General features: G+C 36.1%; 2 protein-coding genes across 2 annotated transcripts; one reads left to right on the forward strand and one right to left on the reverse strand.

Moving 5' to 3' along the window:
* The first annotated feature begins 101 nt into the window (after window positions 1-101).
* Window positions 102-16,568, forward strand: XRN4 (exoribonuclease 4). The gene is made up of 22 exons (XM_088516428.1): window positions 102-427; window positions 1,410-1,512; window positions 1,591-1,667; window positions 1,751-1,942; window positions 2,103-2,222; window positions 2,319-2,381; window positions 2,494-2,634; window positions 2,734-2,898; window positions 3,158-3,235; window positions 5,162-5,248; window positions 6,461-6,514; window positions 7,654-7,749; window positions 10,827-10,897; window positions 12,377-12,505; window positions 12,726-12,802; window positions 12,881-12,921; window positions 13,022-13,096; window positions 13,769-13,920; window positions 14,018-14,122; window positions 14,201-14,276; window positions 14,714-14,796; window positions 15,033-16,568. The coding sequence occupies exons 1-22, from the start codon at window positions 233-235 to the stop codon at window positions 15,739-15,741; spliced, it is 2,889 nt and encodes a 962-aa protein (XP_088372554.1). The 5' UTR covers window positions 102-232; the 3' UTR covers window positions 15,742-16,568.
* A 4,443-nt stretch (window positions 16,569-21,011) lies between these two features.
* Window positions 21,012-21,935, reverse strand: LOC132171800 (Rubredoxin-like superfamily protein). The gene has a single exon (XM_059583200.2). It carries the CDS (start codon window positions 21,740-21,742, stop codon window positions 21,173-21,175), a length of 570 nt encoding a protein of 189 aa, XP_059439183.1. The 5' UTR covers window positions 21,743-21,935; the 3' UTR covers window positions 21,012-21,172.
* Window positions 21,936-22,538: the final 603 nt, after the last annotated feature.

Consider the following 22,538-nt stretch of genomic DNA (forward strand, 5'->3'; position numbering starts at 1 on the left):
TACAATTTCCGTCCTCAACCAGCTTAAGCAAATCCCCACCTCCAAACCACGACTATAACTCCCCTCGCACCCAAACACCCCCCAATCGCCCGCCTCCCAACTCCCAAGTCGCCGTACACTTCCTGGTCGCTCCAACGAACCAACCCCCACACACACAGATCTAGCTCTCTTCAATTCTCTTTCGCTCTCTAAGACCTCGGGTCATATTCGATATCGAAACCGACCCGGATCCATGGGCGTGCCTTCGTTTTATCGGTGGCTGGCCGACAGGTACCCGCAGTCGATCGTGGACGTGGTGGAGGAGGAGCCGCGCGGCGAGAACGGTGTGGTCGACGTGTCGAAGCCGAACCCTAATGGCATGGAGTTCGACAACATGTACTTAGACATGAATGGGATCATCCACCCTTGCTTTCACCCCGAGGGCAAGGTATGCTCTTCATAGTTCTAAAATGAAAAATTTTCTTGAGTCAGTTTCAGTGGCTTTGGGTTTCAATTCCCATTTTGGTTGCGAGAGATATTTTTTAGTTCAGCAGGAAGTTTCTTGAACAATTTTTCAATTAGTTGAATGAATTTGCTTGAGAGGAGAGAGGGAGGGAGAGATTTTAGTTTCGATTTCATACGTATGGTAATTCCTTAGTTCTGGTTTTATTTTTGGCTTCTGAAGACGAAACTAACATGATTTCAGAAATTTCAGCTATATGTATGTGTGTTTGAATGCAAGTATGTATGTATGTAGGAATTCGATGACATGAGCTCAGATTCTGTAATCATGTCGGTCTCTGTGTGTGTGTATTTTTGATAATCAGTCTATATATGGTAAACGTCAATTGTACTTTCTAATCAGGAAATTTCCATATTTGCCAAAAGAAAATTGGAAAAAAAGAACAACGTATGGAACGTATAATATCAACTCGACCTTTTAGAACTGGCTTTCAGTGTGAAAAGTAAGGGTTAAATATGTGATAGTGTTTATAATGAGGCTCAACTAAGCCTCAATGGTCACTATGATAGTAAGTTCGAATGCATAAGGAGTGTGTGACAAAGAAAACAATCAGCTGTAAGTTGCTTCTTATGTTTGTTATAGTTTATGCAACTTGCACTTTTTTGCTTTCTATTTAGAAAGAAACTTTTCGATGGGGTATAAGAATTTTATTTTGGGAAGCTCTTTGGATTCTGAAGTTCGAAATTAAAACCCTTATAAAGAATCCACCTCCATTTACCAAAGAAATGGTACTCTATCATAATTGTTCTAGCAACTGTGGTTCTTCTGCGTGCAAGCAAATAATTAGACATAGATATGTTTATGTCTGAAAGAGACATAAACATAGTAAATATCTGATGATTTACTATGTATATAGACATGTCTGAAAATGACGACCTGGTAACATATTTATACTACGTCAATGCAGCCTCCGCCTACCACCTATGATGATGTATTCAAATCAATATTTGATTACACTGACCATCTATTCTCATTAGTTCGTCCAAGGAAGCTTCTTTATATGGCAATTGGTGAGCACTAGTTAATATATGTTTTCTATGATCATTTCTATTGCACTAGAATCAGATTGGTAAATTTGACTTTTGTAGATGGGGTTGCACCAAGAGCTAAAATGAATCAACAACGTTCTCGGCGCTACAGAGCTGCAAAAGATGCATCTGAGGCAGTAAGATAATTCTCGTGTCGTCTAAATGGTTTCTAATTCATGATAATGGTGAATTTATTATCATGTTAAATCTGGTGTGCTAGGAAGCTGAAGAGGAAAGGTTGAGGAAAGAATATGAGGCCGTGGGGAGAAATTTGACCCCTAAAGAAAAGCCTGAAACTTCTGATTCAAATGTCATTACTCCCGGAACTCAGTTTATGGTGGCGCTTTCAGTAGCGCTTCAGTACTATATACATTCTAGGTTGAACCACAACCCAGGCTGGCGGTATACAAAGGTGTGATTGATTTTATCCTACATGGTTCCATGTCTCTGTTAGCCCTTCAAGATCAGATGGTTAATCCCTTCTGTATCTTTTTCCACAAATACTTCTGGGTTTCAGGGTACTTTGTCTCTCTATATTTATTTATGGGGCTGCATTGGGTGATTATTTGAAGGTTATTCTTTCTGATTCAAACGTGCCGGGCGAGGGTGAACACAAAATCATGTCATACATTCGATTGCAACGTAACCTTCCTGGTTTCAACCCAAACACTCGGCATTGTCTATATGGTCTGGTGAGTATTTGTCCAATTTTAGGCTTTTCATCATTTCAAACCTGTTGCAGTTTTCTTCTTTTCTTATTTGCACATTATTTTTGGTTCTTTAATCAGGATGCAGATCTGATTATGCTATCTTTAGCTACACATGAGGTTCACTTTTCTATATTAAGAGAGGTCAGTTGCTCATGTTGCAGAACGGTCTTCATAACATTAACTAGTTTATTGCTACTGCTCAGAAAAACTAGTTTATTGCTAGCGGTGATCTATTATTTTACTGAGTTTACAGGTAGTTACACTGCCCGGGCATCAGGAGAAGTGTTTTCTCTGTGGCCAAGTTGGTCATCTGGCAGCTGAATGTCGTGGTAGGCAAGGTGGTGGGGATCAGAATGCAGTAGATGACACACCAATTCACAAAAGGAAATATCAGGTTGGAGAATTGACTTCCTGCCTTTTAAGTTCTGCAATTTTAAACTTCTTTATATTTTATTTGTCTTATTATATCTGAAATCATTCTCTGTCTTGGCAGTTCATCAATCTCTGGGTGTTGCGAGAATATCTGCAATATGATTTGGAGATTCCCAACCCTCCATTTGAGATTGACTTTGAACGGATACTAGATGATTTTGTATTTCTGTGTTTTTTCGTTGGCAATGACTTTCTTCCACATATGCCAACATTGGAGATCAGGGAGGTATGTCTGCGGCAGGCAGTGTGATGTGTTTATTTGTTGCGAGTTAAGAATTTACTACAGTTTGCACATGTCTTCTTCTTAGATACTGATTGTAAATATTTCGTCCATAGTTCTGCCATAAATTTGATTAAGAAATGCCCATTCTTTTATCAAAAAAAAAAAAAATCTTGAGCATCTTAATACTGACTGACAACCCTGCCTCTTTTTTTTGTTCTGCTTCTTTTTAATCTAAATCATAATGCTTGTTTTGCTACTTCAGGGTGCTATAAATTTACTGATGCATATTTATAGAAGTGAGTTTGCTGCAATGGGTGGTTATCTTACTGATGCGGGTGAGGTAATTTCTATAAATGGTCTATTTGTCTGTGTTCAGTGTGCAATATGATTTCTGTACACTGTTTGATTGTCTGCTACTCATGAGAATCTTTTTATTCTTTTGTATGACAAACAAATGGATGGGTTTTTTTGACAAATCTAAATAGCTTTGAGTAGTGGCTTTGAAATGAAAAATGCATCCGGTTCATGAAAAAAAATTAAGTTAAAAAAATTAAAATTTAAGCCGCAACCCCATCTTCCTACCGACAACATCTGGATTGCTGTTTATCTGTTCCTTTTTCATATAAATTTATGTTCGTTTTTTCCTTTGGCAAGTCCTTAAATATTTCAATGTAGATAGAGTACATGTGTTCTCATCATGAATATGAATTTTAGAATCTAATTGCTATGATGCTGAAAGAAGCTTGTGTAACGACTATCCTACTTATGGTTTTTGTTTTTATTGTAAATTTTATTTATTTTTGTCTTTTGTGAGCAATGGGGCACCATAATAGTATATTATATGGTATATCAAATCAGAAATAGATGGTTTGGAGCGCTTTCAGATATTGGGCTTATTTAGTATGCTTTCACACTAGTGTGGCGCTGTCCCGCTATATATTGATAGTGCTTCTGTGCTGCTGAATTTAAATACCATGAGCATGACTAGACAATATTATTTTCTCATAAAGGACAACATCAGATAATGCTAGATACTGTGTGTTTGATGGAGATCTTTTATTCTGTCACATGTCCTTTTTTACATTCTTTTTTCCCCTAATGTTCCTGACCTGCTTTGCTTGCTTGTTTAAAATTGGGCTTGTGCTCACTTTAGATGACCATGTTAATGTGTGTCTATCGTCTGCTCCCTTTCTCAGTGTCTGTATGTTCGCACAGATTTTTTTTTTGGTTGTAAAAGATCTACTTAAATAGATAAGTTAAAAAGCAGATAAATTTGCGTGGTCTTATATGACTAGGTTTGGGCCCTGAAAAGAGGTTGGGGCTAGGCTTTAGTTCCTTTGATTACCTATAAAAAAAGGGCCCTATATTTGGGCCATGGTTGGCCTGCAACATTAATGTTTTGGACTGTCAACTGCCAGCTTTGTCTGTGGCAGACCTTGCTGAATCTGATATACTCCACTTCATCCATTCATTTGATTTTTGAAAATTTGGTCTTTGTGATTATTCTATGAGAAGCTTCTTTATTTTGAGCTTTTAAGTGATGTTCATCATCATCATCTTCGCCATGATTATTTATTTATTATTGGTATTGTGATTATTCTACCAAAAGCTAATATCATCACTTTTTTGTCATCATCATAATCATCAACATTTTTGTCGTTTTTTGTTGTCGTCATCATCATCATTATCAATTTTCATGATTTATATTATTTATTAGAGAAAAGTCTACATGCCCCCTTCAAACTTTTTTTTTTTTTGATAAGTCTCCCCTCAAACTACCACCCAATTGACAATGTCCTCCCAAACTTTCAATTGGGACAATATCCTCCTAAACTACCAAAAAATTGACAATGTCCTCCCAAGGCCAACAAAAAGACAAAAATGACCCTAGATGTTTTTCAATAAGAAAAAAACACTAATCAATTTGAAAAAAAAATTAAATTAAAATTTTTTCTTTATGAAAAGAAAGATTTAAAAAAAAAAAAATTATATTAAGGGTATTTTTGTCATTGGGGGGACATTGTTTCAATTAAAAGTTTGCGGTGACATTGTCAATTGAGTGGTAGTTTGAGGGGTGTATGTGGACTTTTCCCTATTTATTATTTGTTATATGTTTTGTGAGTTCATGATGCTATTTTCATGGTAATTTTATCCCTTTGCGACTTTGCCATTGGAATTCTGTGCATTTTTTTTTAGACATATGGTGTCAGAAGCCATGCTATTTGTAGTTAACAACATACTATTGTCAATTATTTTATATCTCCAGGTTATGTTAGATAAAGTAGAACATTTTATCCAGTCTGTTGCTGTTAATGAAGATCAAATCTTTCAGAAGCGGACTCGAATTCAGCAGGTATTCTACTTTCTCCATGTTTCTACTCATTATCATCACTCATCAGTATTGTTTCCCTACCCATTGGACCGTTGTGATACTATTTTTTTTCCCTGGAAATTGAATATTATTATTATTTGTTCAGCCCACTATCTTTTCTTGTATGCTTGGACCGTCTCATTGGTCAGAAAATCTGATATTCCAACAAATTGCATTTAAATCCTTGGTGATTATTTGACTTGTATGGAATTGTATTAATCTGCCTGTGCTTCTCCCTTGCATGCATTATTTGGCCCAAAAATGGAAAGTTTTTTAAGAACTTATGTAATAGTTGGTTTTTAGGTGTGTAATCAAAACTAACTTAATTAACTGTTAGAAGTTGTAAGATTTTACTGTAAGTAATAATTGAAAATGTAACGTTTGGTCTAGCGGTATTATTCTTGCTTTAGGTGAATAAGGCCCAAGTTTAGTTCTGGGAGTGTCCCAGTAAATGGCTGACATGAGGAAATCACTCTAGATAGAGCTTAATGGTGAAGAGGGATTCATATAACTTATTCCAAGTAGTTCTGTGGAATGTGGATTTGCGGTCCCGACCAAAGTTGTTAGCTATATAGTGTTTGTAACATCTCATGTTCATTTGTGTAAAATTACTCATGTTTATGAAATCTCAGCCATACAAAATTAAGTGTATGGTCATGATCTTGCAGTACCATAGTTGGATGCATCTGCATTTATAGTGGGTTGATTGTACCAGTAGGAGCAGAGCCACCTATTCAACATTATCCACGAGTCATGTTTACCATCATGAGAGAAACTAATTACAGTTTGTTTGTGCATGAGAGAGAAAGAGAGAGCCTTTGCTAGAAATAATTCCATGGATTTCTAAGCTACTTTCTGGAATCTGGACAATTGGCCCTTTTCATGGAAAGCAACTGGTCAGTTATTGCTGCTGTTTTCGCCATTGCCACTTGTTGAGCCCTTATCATATAAAATTTAGGCAGCACTGCATTTCTCTGTACAAGATAGCACAGGGATGTTTGGCTGCAGAAATTTTGAATTTTTATTTTTATTTTTTTTCTAATTTGTATATAGACATGTAATTTATTTCTGGTAGTGCCAATGTGAAATTGGACTAGTTTTGTGCTTCTTCCGCTATTTGTTCTTCAACAACTTACTGTCAAGAATAGGAATAATAAGAATTGGTTGGGACTTGATGTTGATGATTTATTGCAGGCTTTTGAAAGAAGAGAGTCTTCTGAAGAGCTAGAGGCACCAGTGGTAGACAAGGTCTGTGATCTAACATGTGTGACAAGATTTTTGCATTAATTTACTCTGGATTCTTGAAAACTGGTAGACTCTGAGCTTTCTGGCAGATTCAATTGCTGGAGCCTATATACCAACTAAGGTTGAGCGATTATTAGGTGTATAGTCATATATACCAGCTATGAAAATTCCACGTAGATTTGTCTCCCAGATAGAAGGCTCCTTGAGAAAGGAGATTGATGCAGGAATACAATTGAGGTGGAATTGTTTTTATAGTGAAGGACAATTCAGAAATTGATACCTTGAAAGTATTTGAATCATAAGGAGCCCTTTATTTTGAATTCTTTCATATCATTTAGTAATATGTAAAGAATTCATAGTGAACCCTGTCCGGGCTAGTAGCCTAGTAGCTTTACCTCTATCTGGAATACATTTAAATCAGATATTTATTCCACAATTACTCGCTAAAAAGAAAAAAAGAAACGAATTGGTCAATTATTGATTTAAAATTGAAAAGTAAAAATGTCTTATCATTCTATCACATTATGAGGTTATGAAGAGAGAGCGATGTTTCAACAATCTAGAGAAAATCCCACATGGAGTTTTTCTTTGATGTTGTCAATAATGAGCTACTAGGAATTTTGATTTTTTCTTTTGGCTAAATGAATGAATATGATTAAAAACTACCAGTGTTATTTATCCCCTCTATTGTCTTTTACTAGCATGTCACAGACATCCAAGGCTGATGTGTATTTTTTTTTCTCCCTACCATTATCAATTCTTTTGGATAATTTTTGTGCTGCTCGTCGTCTTGGATGATCTGGTTAATTTTAATGTATTTTAACGCTATGTCCACCATGAGTCCCAAGTTACCTTAAAATGTGGGAATATGCTGTCACCCTTCCTTCAATAACCTCTTATTCCATTCTGTCGACCATTGCAATTTCTTGTTAACATTGTTAGGTGTCCGTATATGGTGTGAGTTTGTTTTGTTCCATTGCTTTGCTCCGCATTTGGTTGATTACTATTTTTCCATAAAACATTTGTATTAATGGGATCCCACTTCACCGTGGGCCTGCAAGATGGGCATGAAAATAGCCAAAGAACCATAATCCAGTGATTTTAGTTTTTTTTTTTTTCATTGTACTTTGCTCTTTCTTCAGGTCAAGCTAGGGGAGCCTGGATACAAAGAGAGGTATTATGCCGAGAAATTTAATGTATCAGATCTGGAGGAGATTGAGAAAGTTAAAAGAGATGTAGTAAGTTTTATTTGTTCTTACAATTTGCCATTACAATTAATTAATTGATCTCTGGTGGTGAATATAAGTTATTTGTCTAAATCAATACGATGATCCTTTCTTTTGTTCTTTTTTTGATAAGTAATGTAATGCATATCGAAAAGTGTAAAGGGGCGCCGCCCTAGTACACCCTTCTTTTGTTTTTGCCAATACAAAACTGCTACTACATTTAATGCTAAAACTTTACTGCAGTGCTTTCATCATTTGCTATGCTGAGCATGGTAGAATAGTGGTTTTTTTAAAAAAAACTTCTGGGAATAAGAAATATTGTCGATTTAAAAACGATATGTAAAATCAGCTGCTGAACATATCCACGTTTCTTAGGCCATTGAAAGGCACAAGAAAATCTTTAAGGAAGACCAAAAGGAAGAATATCATTAGTACTGTATGACAACGCTGAAAGGGAGGACCATGAATTATGATAATAGCCAACAAAAAGAAAAAAAATGGGGTGCAGAGACACAACACTCTAATCTGAGTTATTTAGATGCTGAAGAAAATCATTCAATTATAATGATCGTTGTATTTTACAGAAGTTGAGATATTTTATATATGAGATGTTCTCTAGAATTTCAGGAGGGATCACGTTCCAAGCTTCTTCTTTTTTTTAAAAAATAAAATAAAATAAAAATAATATGGAGTTACTTCATTCTATTGACGTTAGCTACTCTTTATATGATTAAATATTCTCTATCTTCCTTTGATGCTTGCAAAACTTTTAGGGAACAAATTTACTTTTCATCTGAGACTTGCATTTACAACTGATACCTTTTTTTTTTTTTTTTTTTTTTGCCTTTCTTTTCTGTAGGACTGTTTGACGATTACATAAGGTCTTTACATAGGCTATTGCTAATCCTTTTCCTATATAGATTAGGACTCCTAAATAATAAAGAAAAGGAATTAAAAGAACGTCTAAAGTTAGTCGAAAATGAAACTCTGCTCAACTTAACTAAGCATCATTTCCAATTAAATTGGGGTTGGCTGCAGCGTTACACAGTGATAAGTGAGAATGTACTGCAGTGTTACACCTATCTTTATTTAAAACAATTCAGCTGCAGGCCGAAGATGGATGGTCTTAACTCTGTTGATGACGATGAGGCTTTGTGGTTGGAAAGAACCTTTGAGGAGAGTGAGGTCCTGGAAGTGGTGAAAGCGTTGAATGGTGATAAGGCCTTGGATAATACACGAGATTATTAGTTTCCCCTTAAAAACTTAAGGGGAAACTAATAATCTCCTCTACTAGCTGAACAGCGGCAATCTAACCTTAATAAACTTAAGGGGAAACCAGTAGTCTCCTTAAATGTTAAAATGAACTGTGTCCATAAGTCTCCCCTTAAGTTTTGGAGTCTTTATTTTGTTTTTGTAGTTTCCTTTTTTTTCTTAATAAGTAAATCAAATTTATTAAAGTACAAAAGGGTGCAACTCATTTACACAACAAAGAGTATACAAGAGAAACTGAACAACAAGAATCTAACCTAAATAAACCTAAAAGGGAAACTACACTTAAACCCTTTAGCTACCACTCAATTTGCAATATCTTTCAAACTTTAAGTTGCAATGTCCTCCCTAAACTTCTTAACCCTTTCACTTAGCCCCTTCTGTTAGGATTTTCTGTTAGATTCACAGGTCACGTATGATACACGTGACTCAAAAAATGACAATAATACTCCTACATTAGGTAAAAAAATTCAAAAAAAAAAAAAAAAAATACCATGGGAGCTAGTCGTGGGTCTCCATGGTCAATATTTTTTTACTTTTTATTTTTAATCTAAGAGCATAATTGTCTTTTTCACGTTAGTGATAAGGAGTATAATGGACATTTTATGTCACGTGCTCATTTTTTGTTGGATTTAACAAGAAATCCTAATGGAAGGGGGTTAAGTGAAAGGGTGTTTATGGAGGGAAATGAATGACAGAAGTTTTAAGGACTATGAGAGGACTTTGGAGAAGATCAAGTCATTTTTCTTCAAAACTTTGTATTTTTGGACAGTTGCTTATGTTTCTCCTTTGTCAATTAGTTATAATGATTTTCTTGTCATTTTTTGTTCCTTCTAGCTATGTGCTTCCTTTTGTATACTTTTAGTGTACTTAGGTGCGCCTTTACGCTTTTAATGATAATTATCAATTACTTAATCCAAAACAAAACAAAAAAAGTAGTGGGTAAGGTAGTTTGGGGGGAACATTGCTAATTAGGAGGTAATTGGAGGGAGGTAGGTGTAGTTTCCCTAAACTTAAATACTAAGACCCAATGGTAGCTAAAGTAGCCTATGAAGGATGCTAATTAGATCCCACATCAAAACTAGGCTATATTTTCTAGTTACTTTTATGGTTGATCTTGTTTTTCTGAGAGCCCTTTTTGGCTGCATCATCGTTCTTTGTGTAGTTGCTTCTTACCATGAGAAAGCATCTCTACATTTTGAAACTCTAATATGATTCTTTTTTTCTTTTTTTTTTTTTTGTCCTCTGAAAGAAATAAAGATAAGTAGAATTATTAGTAAATATATAAATTAAACAAATTTAGGTAAAGACTTGTATCTTTTTAAAATTTGTTACATAGAGATAACAAACTCTCTTATGCTAATTTACCTACCCAAAGATATAGATTTTTATTAATAAATATCTTTTAAAATTTTCTTATGAGAATTTTGTGCCAAAGTAAACAGTGAGTGAAAGATACATGCACCTAATCAAATATTTGTAAATCAGTTTAAATTCTATACTGATGTTCTGATATTCTCTCTAGGGCGATGAACTCATAACCTAGCTATATGATCTTTAGAGATTAAAATGTGTGCGGAAGTCGGAGAATTAGAGACATATTTTTTTGTAACTTACATTTTTACATTTTCTTTTGAGTTAATTACATTTGATCTATCGGTGATTTGGGTTTGTTTGATCTACTAAATGAGTGTTATTTATTTGGGTAAAGTATGCTTATTTCTTGATAGAAATTGTGTTTGGTATTTTTAGTAGCTAATATACCATGTAAAGGTGCCATTAGCATCTTTGTTCATATGGGCTGACCGCTTTCTTTTCAGGTTTGGAAGTATGTGGAAGGTTTATGTTGGGTCTGCCACTATTACTACCAAGGCGTTCGCTCCTGGCAATGGTCAGTTTTGGTGTTTTCCTTTGTTTTTCTTTTTTTTCCTTTTTTTGGGGGGGGGCGGGGGACCTTACCCTCCACCCTATTGTTATGAGTGTTGGAGGTGTTGTTTGAGCTATTGCAATTCAATTTGTATTGATAATGGAACTGTTATGCTTCCTTTGCCTCTTATTTCTCGTCTCATTAAAATAAAGTTGATTAGAATGCACTTGGATAGATAGGTACATTCTTGAAGCTATATATTGGTGTTGAGGCTTTGGAGTGAAAGCAATGTTAAGTCATGGTTGAAGAAGAGAAAGTTGTCTAGAAAGACGTTGCGATTGGTTCTTTTTAGAAATTGAAAATTTTGAGAACTTGTGTGCACTCTATAGGATCCTATTGTTATAAGCTCCTACAAATCAGCCTCTAAAAGCGACGACACATGTCCTTTAAGCTATTAAAAAAGCATGTGAGAAGCACATGCTATTAAAAAAACATGTGATTTTCACATGCTAAGGAACACATGCCACTTTAGAAGTTGGTTTGTGTTTTACTGCCTATTTCAGACTTTTCAAAAAAGAAGTTGGTTTGTAGGAAATTTGTGTCCTTGTTATAAAGGTTTACCAAAGTAAGTAGTTATAATTTGCCAAATTGTTAATCCTCAATGGTGTAGAACTATCTTAACTGCAGCGGTTAAAGAGTGCATCTTTCTCTCTCATTCTCAGCACACATTAAGATATAGGATAATATCTCCTTTTTTGGCATGCCCTGATGACGCCGGAGTGTTCCAATGTCCGTCTGTTAATATCGATACCTAGATTGCACTGAAGGTTGCCCAAATCCCGGCATCATGCGTTGATGTGGGTTTTCTCCGGCGGGGCTTTCTCAAGCCGGGCTCTTCTGCGGTTCAGGGCTGTTCTCTTCCAGTAGCTCTCAGTATTATCAATCTGTCATGTTCTCATACCCAGAAGTATGGATTTGGTCTGTCTTCGAAGATGGTGGTTAGTGAGGGGGAGGATGGAGAGGTTCCATACCCCTTGGGTGATTTTCCCGCTGCCACCCTTTTAGATTGGGCTTTGCTAGGGAATGAGGGGATCAAAGACTCCATAGAGGTTACCCCTTCAAAGGTTAAGGGTAGAAGAGAGCTTCTGAATTTGGAATGCTCCATTAACTATGATGCGAAGGGAGCATCGTCTAGGCGTAGGATAGGCAAGGCTCACTCTTGTGCGCAATTGAGGATTTTGGGCTTTGTTGTCTTGTGGGTTTTGGGGTTATGGGCTTTTTGGGTTGGATGGGTTGTGGGTGTTTTTAGTGTTTCTTGGGTTTGGGGCTTGTAGGAGCTCTCTATGTACTTCGGGGTGCTTTACTCTTTATCTATAAAATTTTACATTACTTATCAAAAACAAAAAAATCTGCTTTTATTTATTTATTTCTTCATAAGGCATAGAATACTTTCTTCATTATAGTTCTTTGTTAAAACTTGTATCTATTTACTGCCTATTTCAGGTTTTATCCATACCATTATGCTCCTTTTGCTTCTGATCTTAAAGATCTTGTTGAATTGGAAATAACTTTTTTCTTGGGGGAGCCATTTAAACCCTTTGATCAACTCATGGGAACTCTGCCAGCTGCAAGGTCTTTTTTTCCTTCTTTTTTATTTTTTTTATTTGATAAATTTAATAGTTATGTTGGTATTTGAGTTCATTGAAGATGGAACATATATCTGCTTCTTTTTTTCTTTTCTTTTTTTTCCCCTTTTTTTTTTTTTTTCCCCTTTTTTTTTTTTTTTTTTTTTTTTTTTTTTTCCTTTCTGCTGTCTATGGTGGTGGGTAAATTTGTTACTTACATGTGACAGTTCAAGTGCTCTGCCGGAAAAATACAAAAAGTTGATGACTGACCTGTCATCACCTATCCTTAAATTCTATCCTTCTGGTAAGATAGATTGTTATACAGTTTAACTTGAAAAGATTTGTATCGTTTCCAATATTAATCAGGGTTCCTTGTGGACAGATTTTGAGGTTGACATGAATGGCAAGCGCTTTGCATGGCAGGTAGCTTCTTGTTTGTTATTAAAAGCGGTTTGGTATTTTTTTTCTATGCATCTTTGACAAAGTGATGGAAGTTATATGGGGTGTATTTTGTGGAAAACAGGGTGTTGTCAAGTTGCCATTCATCGATGAGAAGAAGTTGATCGCTGCGACAAAGAAACTTGAAGAAACTTTAACGGTCTGGAAGAGAGGATTTCTTATATGTGACCTTTTTTACAATTTACATATTACTTCTAATAAATTTTTTTGGCTTGTTTCATGCTAAAATCATTTAGTAAATCTCATTGATGAACTACTTTTATTTTCTCCGAATACATTAGTTAATCAATCATTATGCCCACCATATTTCTGCTGGATGTGAATTGTTTGAAATCATGCAATTAAGGTTCAGTTTCATTGCAAGGAAAAGGAAAGAAAAAGCAAAATAAATTTCTTGCATTTGATTAGCAAGGAAAGTCTTTTAATACACCACTTTATTACTTTCCTGTGACTGGGCCCCATGCAAATTCCATCCTATATTTTTAGTAGGATGATGCATCATGGGAAAGTTGACTCTTCTTCAACAAAATTCTCTTGTAAACCAAAGGGACAGTGCAAAAGATGATTTCTTTTCTTTGCAGTTTCTTTTCAATCAATTTGCTTGAGACCCACTTTCCTGTAGTACCTGCTTCTGTCAGAATTGTCACTTTAGAGTCTTTTTCACCAGCAGTAGTTTCAAGCAAGGTGGGATGGCTACAATTCATGAATCATTAGGGCCATCACCAGCAGCAAAAACATTGATGATGTCAGCATTTTATTTTTCATGTTTTGAATGCTCAAGTGTTGCTCATCTTCTAGCTGGTATATGCAGGAGGAAGAGCAGGTTCGGAATAGCGTGATGTTTGATTTGCTTTATGTACATCGTGCTCATCCTTTGGCTCAACATGTTTTTTATTATTATACAATATGTTCGCATTTACCCCCACACCAGAAATTTGTTTGGCCAATTGACATAAATGCTAGGTTGGTTAATCTCATTATATGTAATTATCAATTTTGTGATCATTTGCCATCATGAACATCCACTGTTTTAACTACTTGTATCTGTTGTCCTTTTCAGTGGTGGAATGAATGGATTCCTTTGGTTATGTGAGAGAAATGGAATGAGCAATGTAGTTCGTTCCCCTGTCAGTGGATTGCAAGACGTTGATAATAACACAGTCATGTAAGTACCCCTCGTACTATAGTAGTCTGAAAAGTTTAAGCTTCGTGACTATTCTCACATCACATTTTTGCCTTGCAGCAATGTAACATATCTTTTGCCTAGCTCCCATAAACACATTCCAGAACTTCCGAAGGGTGTAGTCATACCCAAAAAGGTATATAGACTCTTGCTGCTAAAATTGCTTGTTAATTGTGAAAAGTTCCAGTTATCAATCCTTTGGATTGTGTTTAATCCTTTAAATGCATGAAAGAAAATGGACCCTATTGTTGTTGGTGGGAAGAATTTAAATACTTCTCATCCGAGTAACATGGAGATTTGACCCTGCATATTTATTTAAAAGATATTATTGGAACACTCACTCATCTTGCCCTTTTTTTTTCATGGTTAATAACACGACAGACATGTATTAGAATTGCCTATATCCTTGTAGACTCCTTTGTTTGATTAAGGGAGACCCTGCTCTCCCCTGCTCCCTGCTTATATGCTCTTAGCATGGCTGCAGGAAGAGTTGTCATCAAGTTTTTTTTGTTTTGAAATGTTTTCTTATAATATCATGTGCCCTATGCATGATGATATTCATTACGCCTGCAGATTTTAACACCTATCGATATTAAACCGTCCCCTGGGTTATGGCATGAAGACAATGGTTTCCGGCGGCACCAAGGCAGAGAAAGGTGAGAATGTATTTCCTAAGCAAGTTATGGTAAAATTTGCCTGGTCTTACTTTATGTTATTCTGTTATTTATGTCCCTCTTTGGGGACTAGGTTGGGATAAGTGTTGGAATAAAAGACCCTTCCTTTAAGTGGAAGGTTGTGCTTTCACTTTCACCTCCAACGTCGCAAATAGAAAATAGAAAAGTGAATACCAACTTAAGTTTCTAGTATTTGTATGTAATGCATCTGTTTGCAGGCCGCAAGTCCCTGGAGCAATAGCAGGTCCATTACTAGGAGAAGCCGCTCATCGCCTTGTAAAGAACACACTTAACATAAAAACTAACAATTCATCCTCTGGATCTTTTGAGCAATCGTCACGGCAAAACTTCCCAGGCAACTATACAGTCAACAGACAGAGGCCGGCTGGACCCTCTGGGTACCAAAGGGGCTTTACTGGAGACCCAAATTTTTACCCTGGACAGTACAATAATTTTCCAGGGATGATGGCTAGGCCTAGGCTTCACCTCGTATCAAATGGCATGCAAGGCGATAGACAGAATCTTAGGACACAAGATAGATCACAACATCTAGAAGACTTCCACGCCTTGACAATAGAAGGAAGTGCGAGAACTAGACCACCAACAGTGATGTCATCTCCAATGATGTCAATTGGTATGCCAAATTTAGGACACGCCACAGACCCACCTAACAAGTTTGTGCAGAACATGGGGACTCCTCCAACACCGCCCCACAAGTGGATCAATAGAGCACCAGCTGCAAATGGTGGAATGTATAACAGACAACAAGAAACTGCATCTTCTGGAATATATGAGAAGCAGGTGCAGGTGAAGAAGGTTTATCAGGTTAAAACTCGCAGCCCCAATGATATTTCAGATTCTGGAAATCATTCCCAGGATATTGGTATCCATTTCCAGGATATGCCACCTTCTGGAAACCTGCAGTGATGATTATGGTTTGGATCTTGCCGGTTTCCCCATAGTAATCTCTCTACTGAGAAATGCTACACAAACTTACAAGTTTACACTCCCAAATGCTTACTTCCTAACGTGAATGAAAATCAACATTGGATTCAAAATTCAATGTGATCCATCCAAAATCCAATGATGATTTCCACTGGCATGTCAGGGAGTAAGTATTTGAGAATGTAAACTTGGGAGTTTGTGTACCATCTCTCTTCTGTACCATTAGAGAAAGGTTTGAGCCAGTTGGGATTACAGAAGTTTCATTTCCGAGTTTGATGGTTCACGACAATTTGTGCTGGCCAATGTACATTTCCCCTTGCCAGGTGATCGGTCCACCCAGTTCGTGGCCACAGGAACTGATGACAGAACTTAAGTACAAGCCACAGAAAATTTGGAACAAATGGTTGGGGCATTTTTCTGGATTCTGGCTTTACCATTTGGACGTGGACTCACTTGAGCTATTTTAGGGTCAGCTTAGCTAATGGGTTGTTAGAGACGACTGTAAAATAGACTTGTTGGTTGCCGTTGGTTTAGGATCATAGGAAGCATCAATCTGTCTTTCCATTTTGCTCTTCTTTGTAATTGTTTTTTTTTTTTTTCCTAAAAAAAAAAAAAAAAAAAAAAAGGTAGTCAGCAGGAAGTACTGATTCTACATTTTAGTCGGCATAGAATCTGATCTTCAACCTTATAGATGGGAAGATGTAATCAGCGATTACGTTGTTTCATTCTGGGTGAGTGATAATATCTATCTACAGCTCTGGAAAAACGAAGGAAAAATTACACTTAATCAGCCTCAAATTATTACTCAATTTGTAATGTGTTTTTGTTAACTTAGACCTAACCTATTGTGACCGCATGTAATGTAGATGTAAAATGACTGAATATCTCTGAAATTTATAAAAATAATATTTTGCTTAGATTAAAAAAAATCACTGACCATGAATATGAAGTTTAAGGCCGGGTATGGAGATGATCCACGGCCTCCTTTTTTTTATTTTTAAAAAAAAGAATACATTTTTATTTCCTATCTTACTTGATGTGTTTTGGTTATTTTGGGTCACATGAAACGCATGTGACCTCTCCATTATAATTAAACAGAAAATACTAGTAGGAGCCTGAGAGGTAGCTGAAACTGAAAGGGGTTGGCAGATGAATAAGGTATGTTGCAAATTTTAAAAGTTTGAAAGGAAGGTCATTGTAACGTGTTAGGGTGTCAACCCGGTCCGGTTTCCCGGTTTTTGGCCAAAACCGGAACCGGAACCGGGGTACCCCGGTTCTTGGTTTTGGGAAACCGGAACCGGAACCGGGACCCCGGTTAACCGGGGTCCCGGTTCCCGGCCGGTTCCGGTTTTACCCGGTCCGATACCCGGTTTTTGAAAATAATTAGTGTTTGGGGCTTATTTTAGGTATTGGGCCTAAAATAAGCCCATTATTTTTTTCATAAGTTAGCTCATTTTTTTTAAAAAAAAACTATTAATCTTTTTGTCTAAATTAAAGAGGCTTGATTGTGATTGTTTCAAATAATTAAAAAATAAACCTAAAAAAACATAAAAATCCTAAATAATCAATGTTTTTGCCTATATGAGCCTTAGAAATAAAAATTCAAATTTTTTAAAATACCCTAAACATAATTTTAAATTAGATACATAAAGAAAACATTAAAACAATAAAAAGTAAAAACAAATATGTAAACAAACCAACATGCACAAAAAATAAATACCCCTTACTACAACAATTCAAAACCCAAAAAAATAAAAGAATTAAAATAATAAAATATATATATATATATATTAAAACACCGAAAGGCGAAAACCTTCAAAAGACGCATTGGCATTATTGCGTAATACTAAGAGTAAAAGAATTTTATATATATATATATATATATATATATATATATATATAATTTAATAAAATAATACCCGGTTCCGGTTTTCCCGGTTTTGACCGGGTGCCAAAAACCGGGACCGGAACCGGGGTCCCGGTTTTTTTTTTTTTTGAAACAGGAACCGGAACCGGGTCCCGGTTTTCCGGTTTCCGGTTTTCCGGTCCCGGTTCCGGTTTCCCGGTTTTTTTTACGTGTAGTTTTAAAATAATATAATAATAATAAAAATAAAAAATAAAAAATAAAAAATAAAAAATAAAAAGAAGAAGAAGAAGAAAAGACTACTTACTGACGAGTCACTGCTGTTCACACTTTTTAAAATTGAATGTAAATCCTGGGATTTTCGGTTGGGAAATGGATTGTTATTTGGAAATGGTCGAGACGAAGGCCATGAGAGGGAAAACTGGCTACGCAAGCTGAATTTCGCAGATGGCACTTTTTTTTTTATTAAGATTTGGGACAAAAGTATTTTGTTCTGCCACAGTCCGAGTGTCCAACTGTCCATGGAACACAAGTCATTTGAGTTTATATAAAATGAATTAAGGACGACATCAGCATCCCTACTAGACTCATCAATTTTTACTACCTAAAATGGTTAAATTTTTTATTTATTTTTTATTTTTTTAGTTATCAATTTTTTAAAAGTATTCTCAACGGGCATCATTATTTTAGCTATTCACTCTTACTATTTTATTTAAATATTATTTATTTATTTTTTCTAAACACCTATATTTTTTAATGTTTGTCTTTTCTTAAGGGTTACATTTATAGATATTTGTTTTATTCTAACCGTCATATTAAAAAAAAAAAAAAAAAAAAAAAAGGTGGAAGAGAGTAAAAAAGAAATATAAATAATTTTTTATTCTTTTGGAGTTAACAGTGCTCACTATAAACTTTTTTTCACCAAATTGACGAGTCTGCTGAAAGCTCCTTTTGACACTTTTCACCAAATTGGTTTACCAAACTACCTAAGCCTACTAAAGATGTGGCAGAATTGGCGAGTGGTGTAAAGTTGTATCGTTTCATTTTCCAAGATATCCGTGACTCCTTTTCCCCTCCGGAGTCTTTTGCTTCCTTTATTCGGTGATAACTAACAATTTTTTTTTTTTTTTTTTACCCTGCATTTTATGGGATAACCCTTGGCCGACTTAAGAACATGATAAAAACAGGCTCTCTATGATCCCCTCCAGGCTCCAGATGGCTTCTTCCTGTTCTTGTGCACATTCAAACCTGGTTGGCTTGTCATAAATTTATTTTCCCAACAATAACCATGGGAAATTAGTCTCCGTAGTTAATCTAAGAAACTCAGGATGCATTGGACTGTAGTGTCTCAGGCAGCAACTTGAATGGAAAAACAGCAACATCATTGATTTTTGTCTACATTTCCAGGTCAGCCCTATTCTATAGGGTTGTTCAACCACCACCTCTTAAGAAGTCTCAAATATAAAGCTGATGGTCCTTTCTTAAAGGACGAAAAACAAGCTGGAACAGGAGTACTGGTCAAAGAGGGATTAGCAATTAATCAGGCTATGCTTGACAGCTATGGTAGCAGCTGTCCCATGGTCCATGTTGAAACTGATTCCAAACAACTATAAGCAATCTGGAGGGAAATTGGGGGTTGAGGACCCGATAAATCCCCACTTATCAGAAATCGATGAATTTAATTATTTAATTTATATTCTAATAAGTAAAAACGACACTTGCTTTCACCATCAATAGGGTTCAGCAAATCAAGCAGCACATTGGGTGGCCAAGGAAGCTGGAAAGAGGTAATACACCTAAACCTGGATAGGCATACCACAACCAAAGCTAGAATTTGTATTCAAGTCTGACTACGGTATTTTTTTGGCTTTCTTAATTTATCCAGCACAAAAGAAGAGTCCCCCAAAGGGGGCTTTGGAGGGTCAGATAATAGATGCGAATTCCCTCATCATTCATAACTACATTCCATTAAGGAGAATCAAAGAAAGGAGGTAACCTCTAGTAGAGAATTTTTAAGAGACAGTGGATGGTGCTTGACATAATTACTATCACCAAAAACGAGAAAGAGAAAGTTAACCAAATGAAACAGGTTGGTCTGAAATCCTGAAGCCCATCCAACTTTAGACTTCTATAATACCATGCATCGAACATCATAAATGCAGTGGATTCAGCTGGAACAAAAGTGTACTGCAACCCCTTCCTTTCTCTTAAAATTTAGCTTTAGTTACTTGGTGGAGTAAATACTAAATATCACCAAATGATCAATTCGATTCATATCAATTGACAATCTATATTTGCTTGATGAAGCCTGAATAGACAGAGGAAGGTGCTTTGTTAAAGGTGTAGACACATACTACTGAGTTTTAGAACAGGAAAAGATTTTAGAATATGGGCATGGCTCCAAGATAGGAAACGTAATTCTATTAAGAACTACAGATATTTTAGGATGAAATTAGGGACGAAGAGCAAGAAATACTACCAAGGAGTAATCATTCATGTTATCCTGATTTGATTATTTGTTAGGGATGAGAGATTTGAAGAAGTTGCCATAAATTTCGAATGCAGTGGCCGGTGGCTAAAATGAGCACTCACACATAACAAATTTTATGAAAAATATAAAAAGCAGGATTGTACTTCTAGCCATGTGGATATTGAACTTGAGGATGTTTGCAATACGTTCGTAGGGGTGCCACACACATTGTTATGAACCTAAGTCCGTAATGGGATAAATTAAGTTCTAAGGAAACCTAGACATTTCAACACAAGTTTTGGGATTAATTTTTTTCACGCCTTTATTCATAGATGATTCATTACATATTACATGATAGAACTAGAGCTGAGTCAGCAGCTCTTATTGAGTCATCATGAGATAACCCTAATACAGCTAGGATGTCGATTTATGCTAACATAATATAAACCTAATACATAAAACTAATATGGCTAGCCTAGTATGGGAAGCCCTGTAGGCTGTAACACACACTCCCACAAAGAAAATGAAAGGGCAGAGAATTCATTTACACCTATTAATTTACTGAATTCTTATTGAGTTTTTCTTCTTTTCTTGCCAAAGGGTATAAGAACCCATTCTTACTACCCAATTCTTCCAAACTAATGAACGCCACAAGGTTCAATCTAAAGGAGATCATGCATACTTGCAATGCTAGGCAGCCTTTATAACCAAAAATCTTGACAATTGTAGTTTATTAGATAGCAATAGTTCGATTCTTGCTTCAATAACTCACTAAAAGAGCAGCACCTTCCTCCTAATTTCTCTCAATTTTCCACTTAAAAAAGGAAAAACTAACGTACTTTTCAGCTAATTGGACTACAGTTGTTCAAATATTACTATGTTTACACAGCCACAAAATCATGTTGCTAATTACTCAAGTAACCTGAATTATAACATTTTTCCCATTTCAGAAATACAATTCAATATACATTAACAGAACATCACCAATATTACTTGAAAGGAAATGATCAGAAAGAAAAAGAAAAAGAGCTACAAAAACTCTTACCTATTACCCATATCTTTCCCTCTCCAACTCCAAACTATTGCAGCCAGTACCCAGACAAGAACAACACAAAGAAAAACAACAAGCTCCCATATATAAGCACAGCCTTCTGCCCAGAAGTCAGAGTATTTCCTCCAAGCCCAAACTGTTGGTTCTCGGCAAACCCAGCAATCTCCACACTCTTACTCTGAAAGAAGCTCCTCGCCGCCCCACAAGTCGGGCATCTCCAATCCTCCGGAAGCTTATCAAACTGCAGACCCGGCGGGATCGGATAAGACGGGTCTCCCACCGCTTCATCATACTTGTGCCCACAAGACCTGCACTCGTATATCCCTGTGTTTAACACTGCAAACTTCTCTTCCAGGCGGCGCTTGTCGATCTTTTCTTGAGATTCTTCCGGCTCTTGAGCGGGTGAATTTGGCTGTTCGCTTGATGTGGGCGTGTCTTCTTTGGAGATGTCAATGGAGTGTGCGGTGCTGATGAGTCTGTGGGGCTTGTGAAGGATTGAGAGTTTGATGAAATGGGGTCTGGGTTTTGGAGATGAGGATTGAGGGAAAGAGGTTGAGAGGTGGAAAGAGAAGGTGGGTCTTGTTGCTGCACAAGCCATGAATTTTCCCTTTTTTCTTTGTGCAGGAAGAAGGAAGTGGTTTGGGGAAACTGTGGATTAAGAAGATTGTTTGTTTGTTGATTCTTGGTGTTGGGTTGAAGAGTAATCAAAGGGATCCATGGGAAGGTATATGCTCATTTTTTAGAGGGAGTGAGTTGGATAAGGTGGGAGCAGCGTCTGAGATTTTGCAAGATTTTTATTTATTTTTAAATAATAATAATTTGAAAGTGAAGGCCATCAATGAGCGATCTGGTGTTTGTCAGTACATGGTAGCGTTAAATACGCTTACAAAATTGAACACCTGATATCTCTTATGGATCTGGATCCTATCTGGGGATCCAGATCCTATCTCTTATTCCCTCTCTGACATATATATATATATATATATATAGGTAATTTTTAAACTTATTATTGAATTTGTAATAAATTTTTATTTATTTTAATAGAAATGAGCACTAAAAAATAAAAATATGTATAGCATTAATCTTGTATTGGAATGGCATATGGGCAAGTTGAAGTATGGCTCTATTTATCAAGTAAAGGCGTCCATCAATGGGAAGTCCAACCGCTTTTTTGTTTTTGTTTTTAGGAGTTAAATTTCAACCACAAGATTAAATTTGTGCATTAAGCATGCACTAATTTGTGGATAACAAAAGTGTTAGAAAATTATCATACACGCAGCGGGAACTACTATTAAATATTGTTTTACGTGATTTTCTAATGAATTTCTTCTTTCTCACGGCGGTGGAATACGCTGCTAAAATTTATTGAAGTAATATTCACAAAACTCAACAAT

The sequence above is a fragment of the Corylus avellana genome, chromosome 1, assembly GCF_965113065.1.
Source record: "Corylus avellana chromosome 1, dhCorAvel1.hap1.2, whole genome shotgun sequence".
Taxonomy (NCBI): domain Eukaryota; kingdom Viridiplantae; phylum Streptophyta; class Magnoliopsida; order Fagales; family Betulaceae; genus Corylus; species Corylus avellana.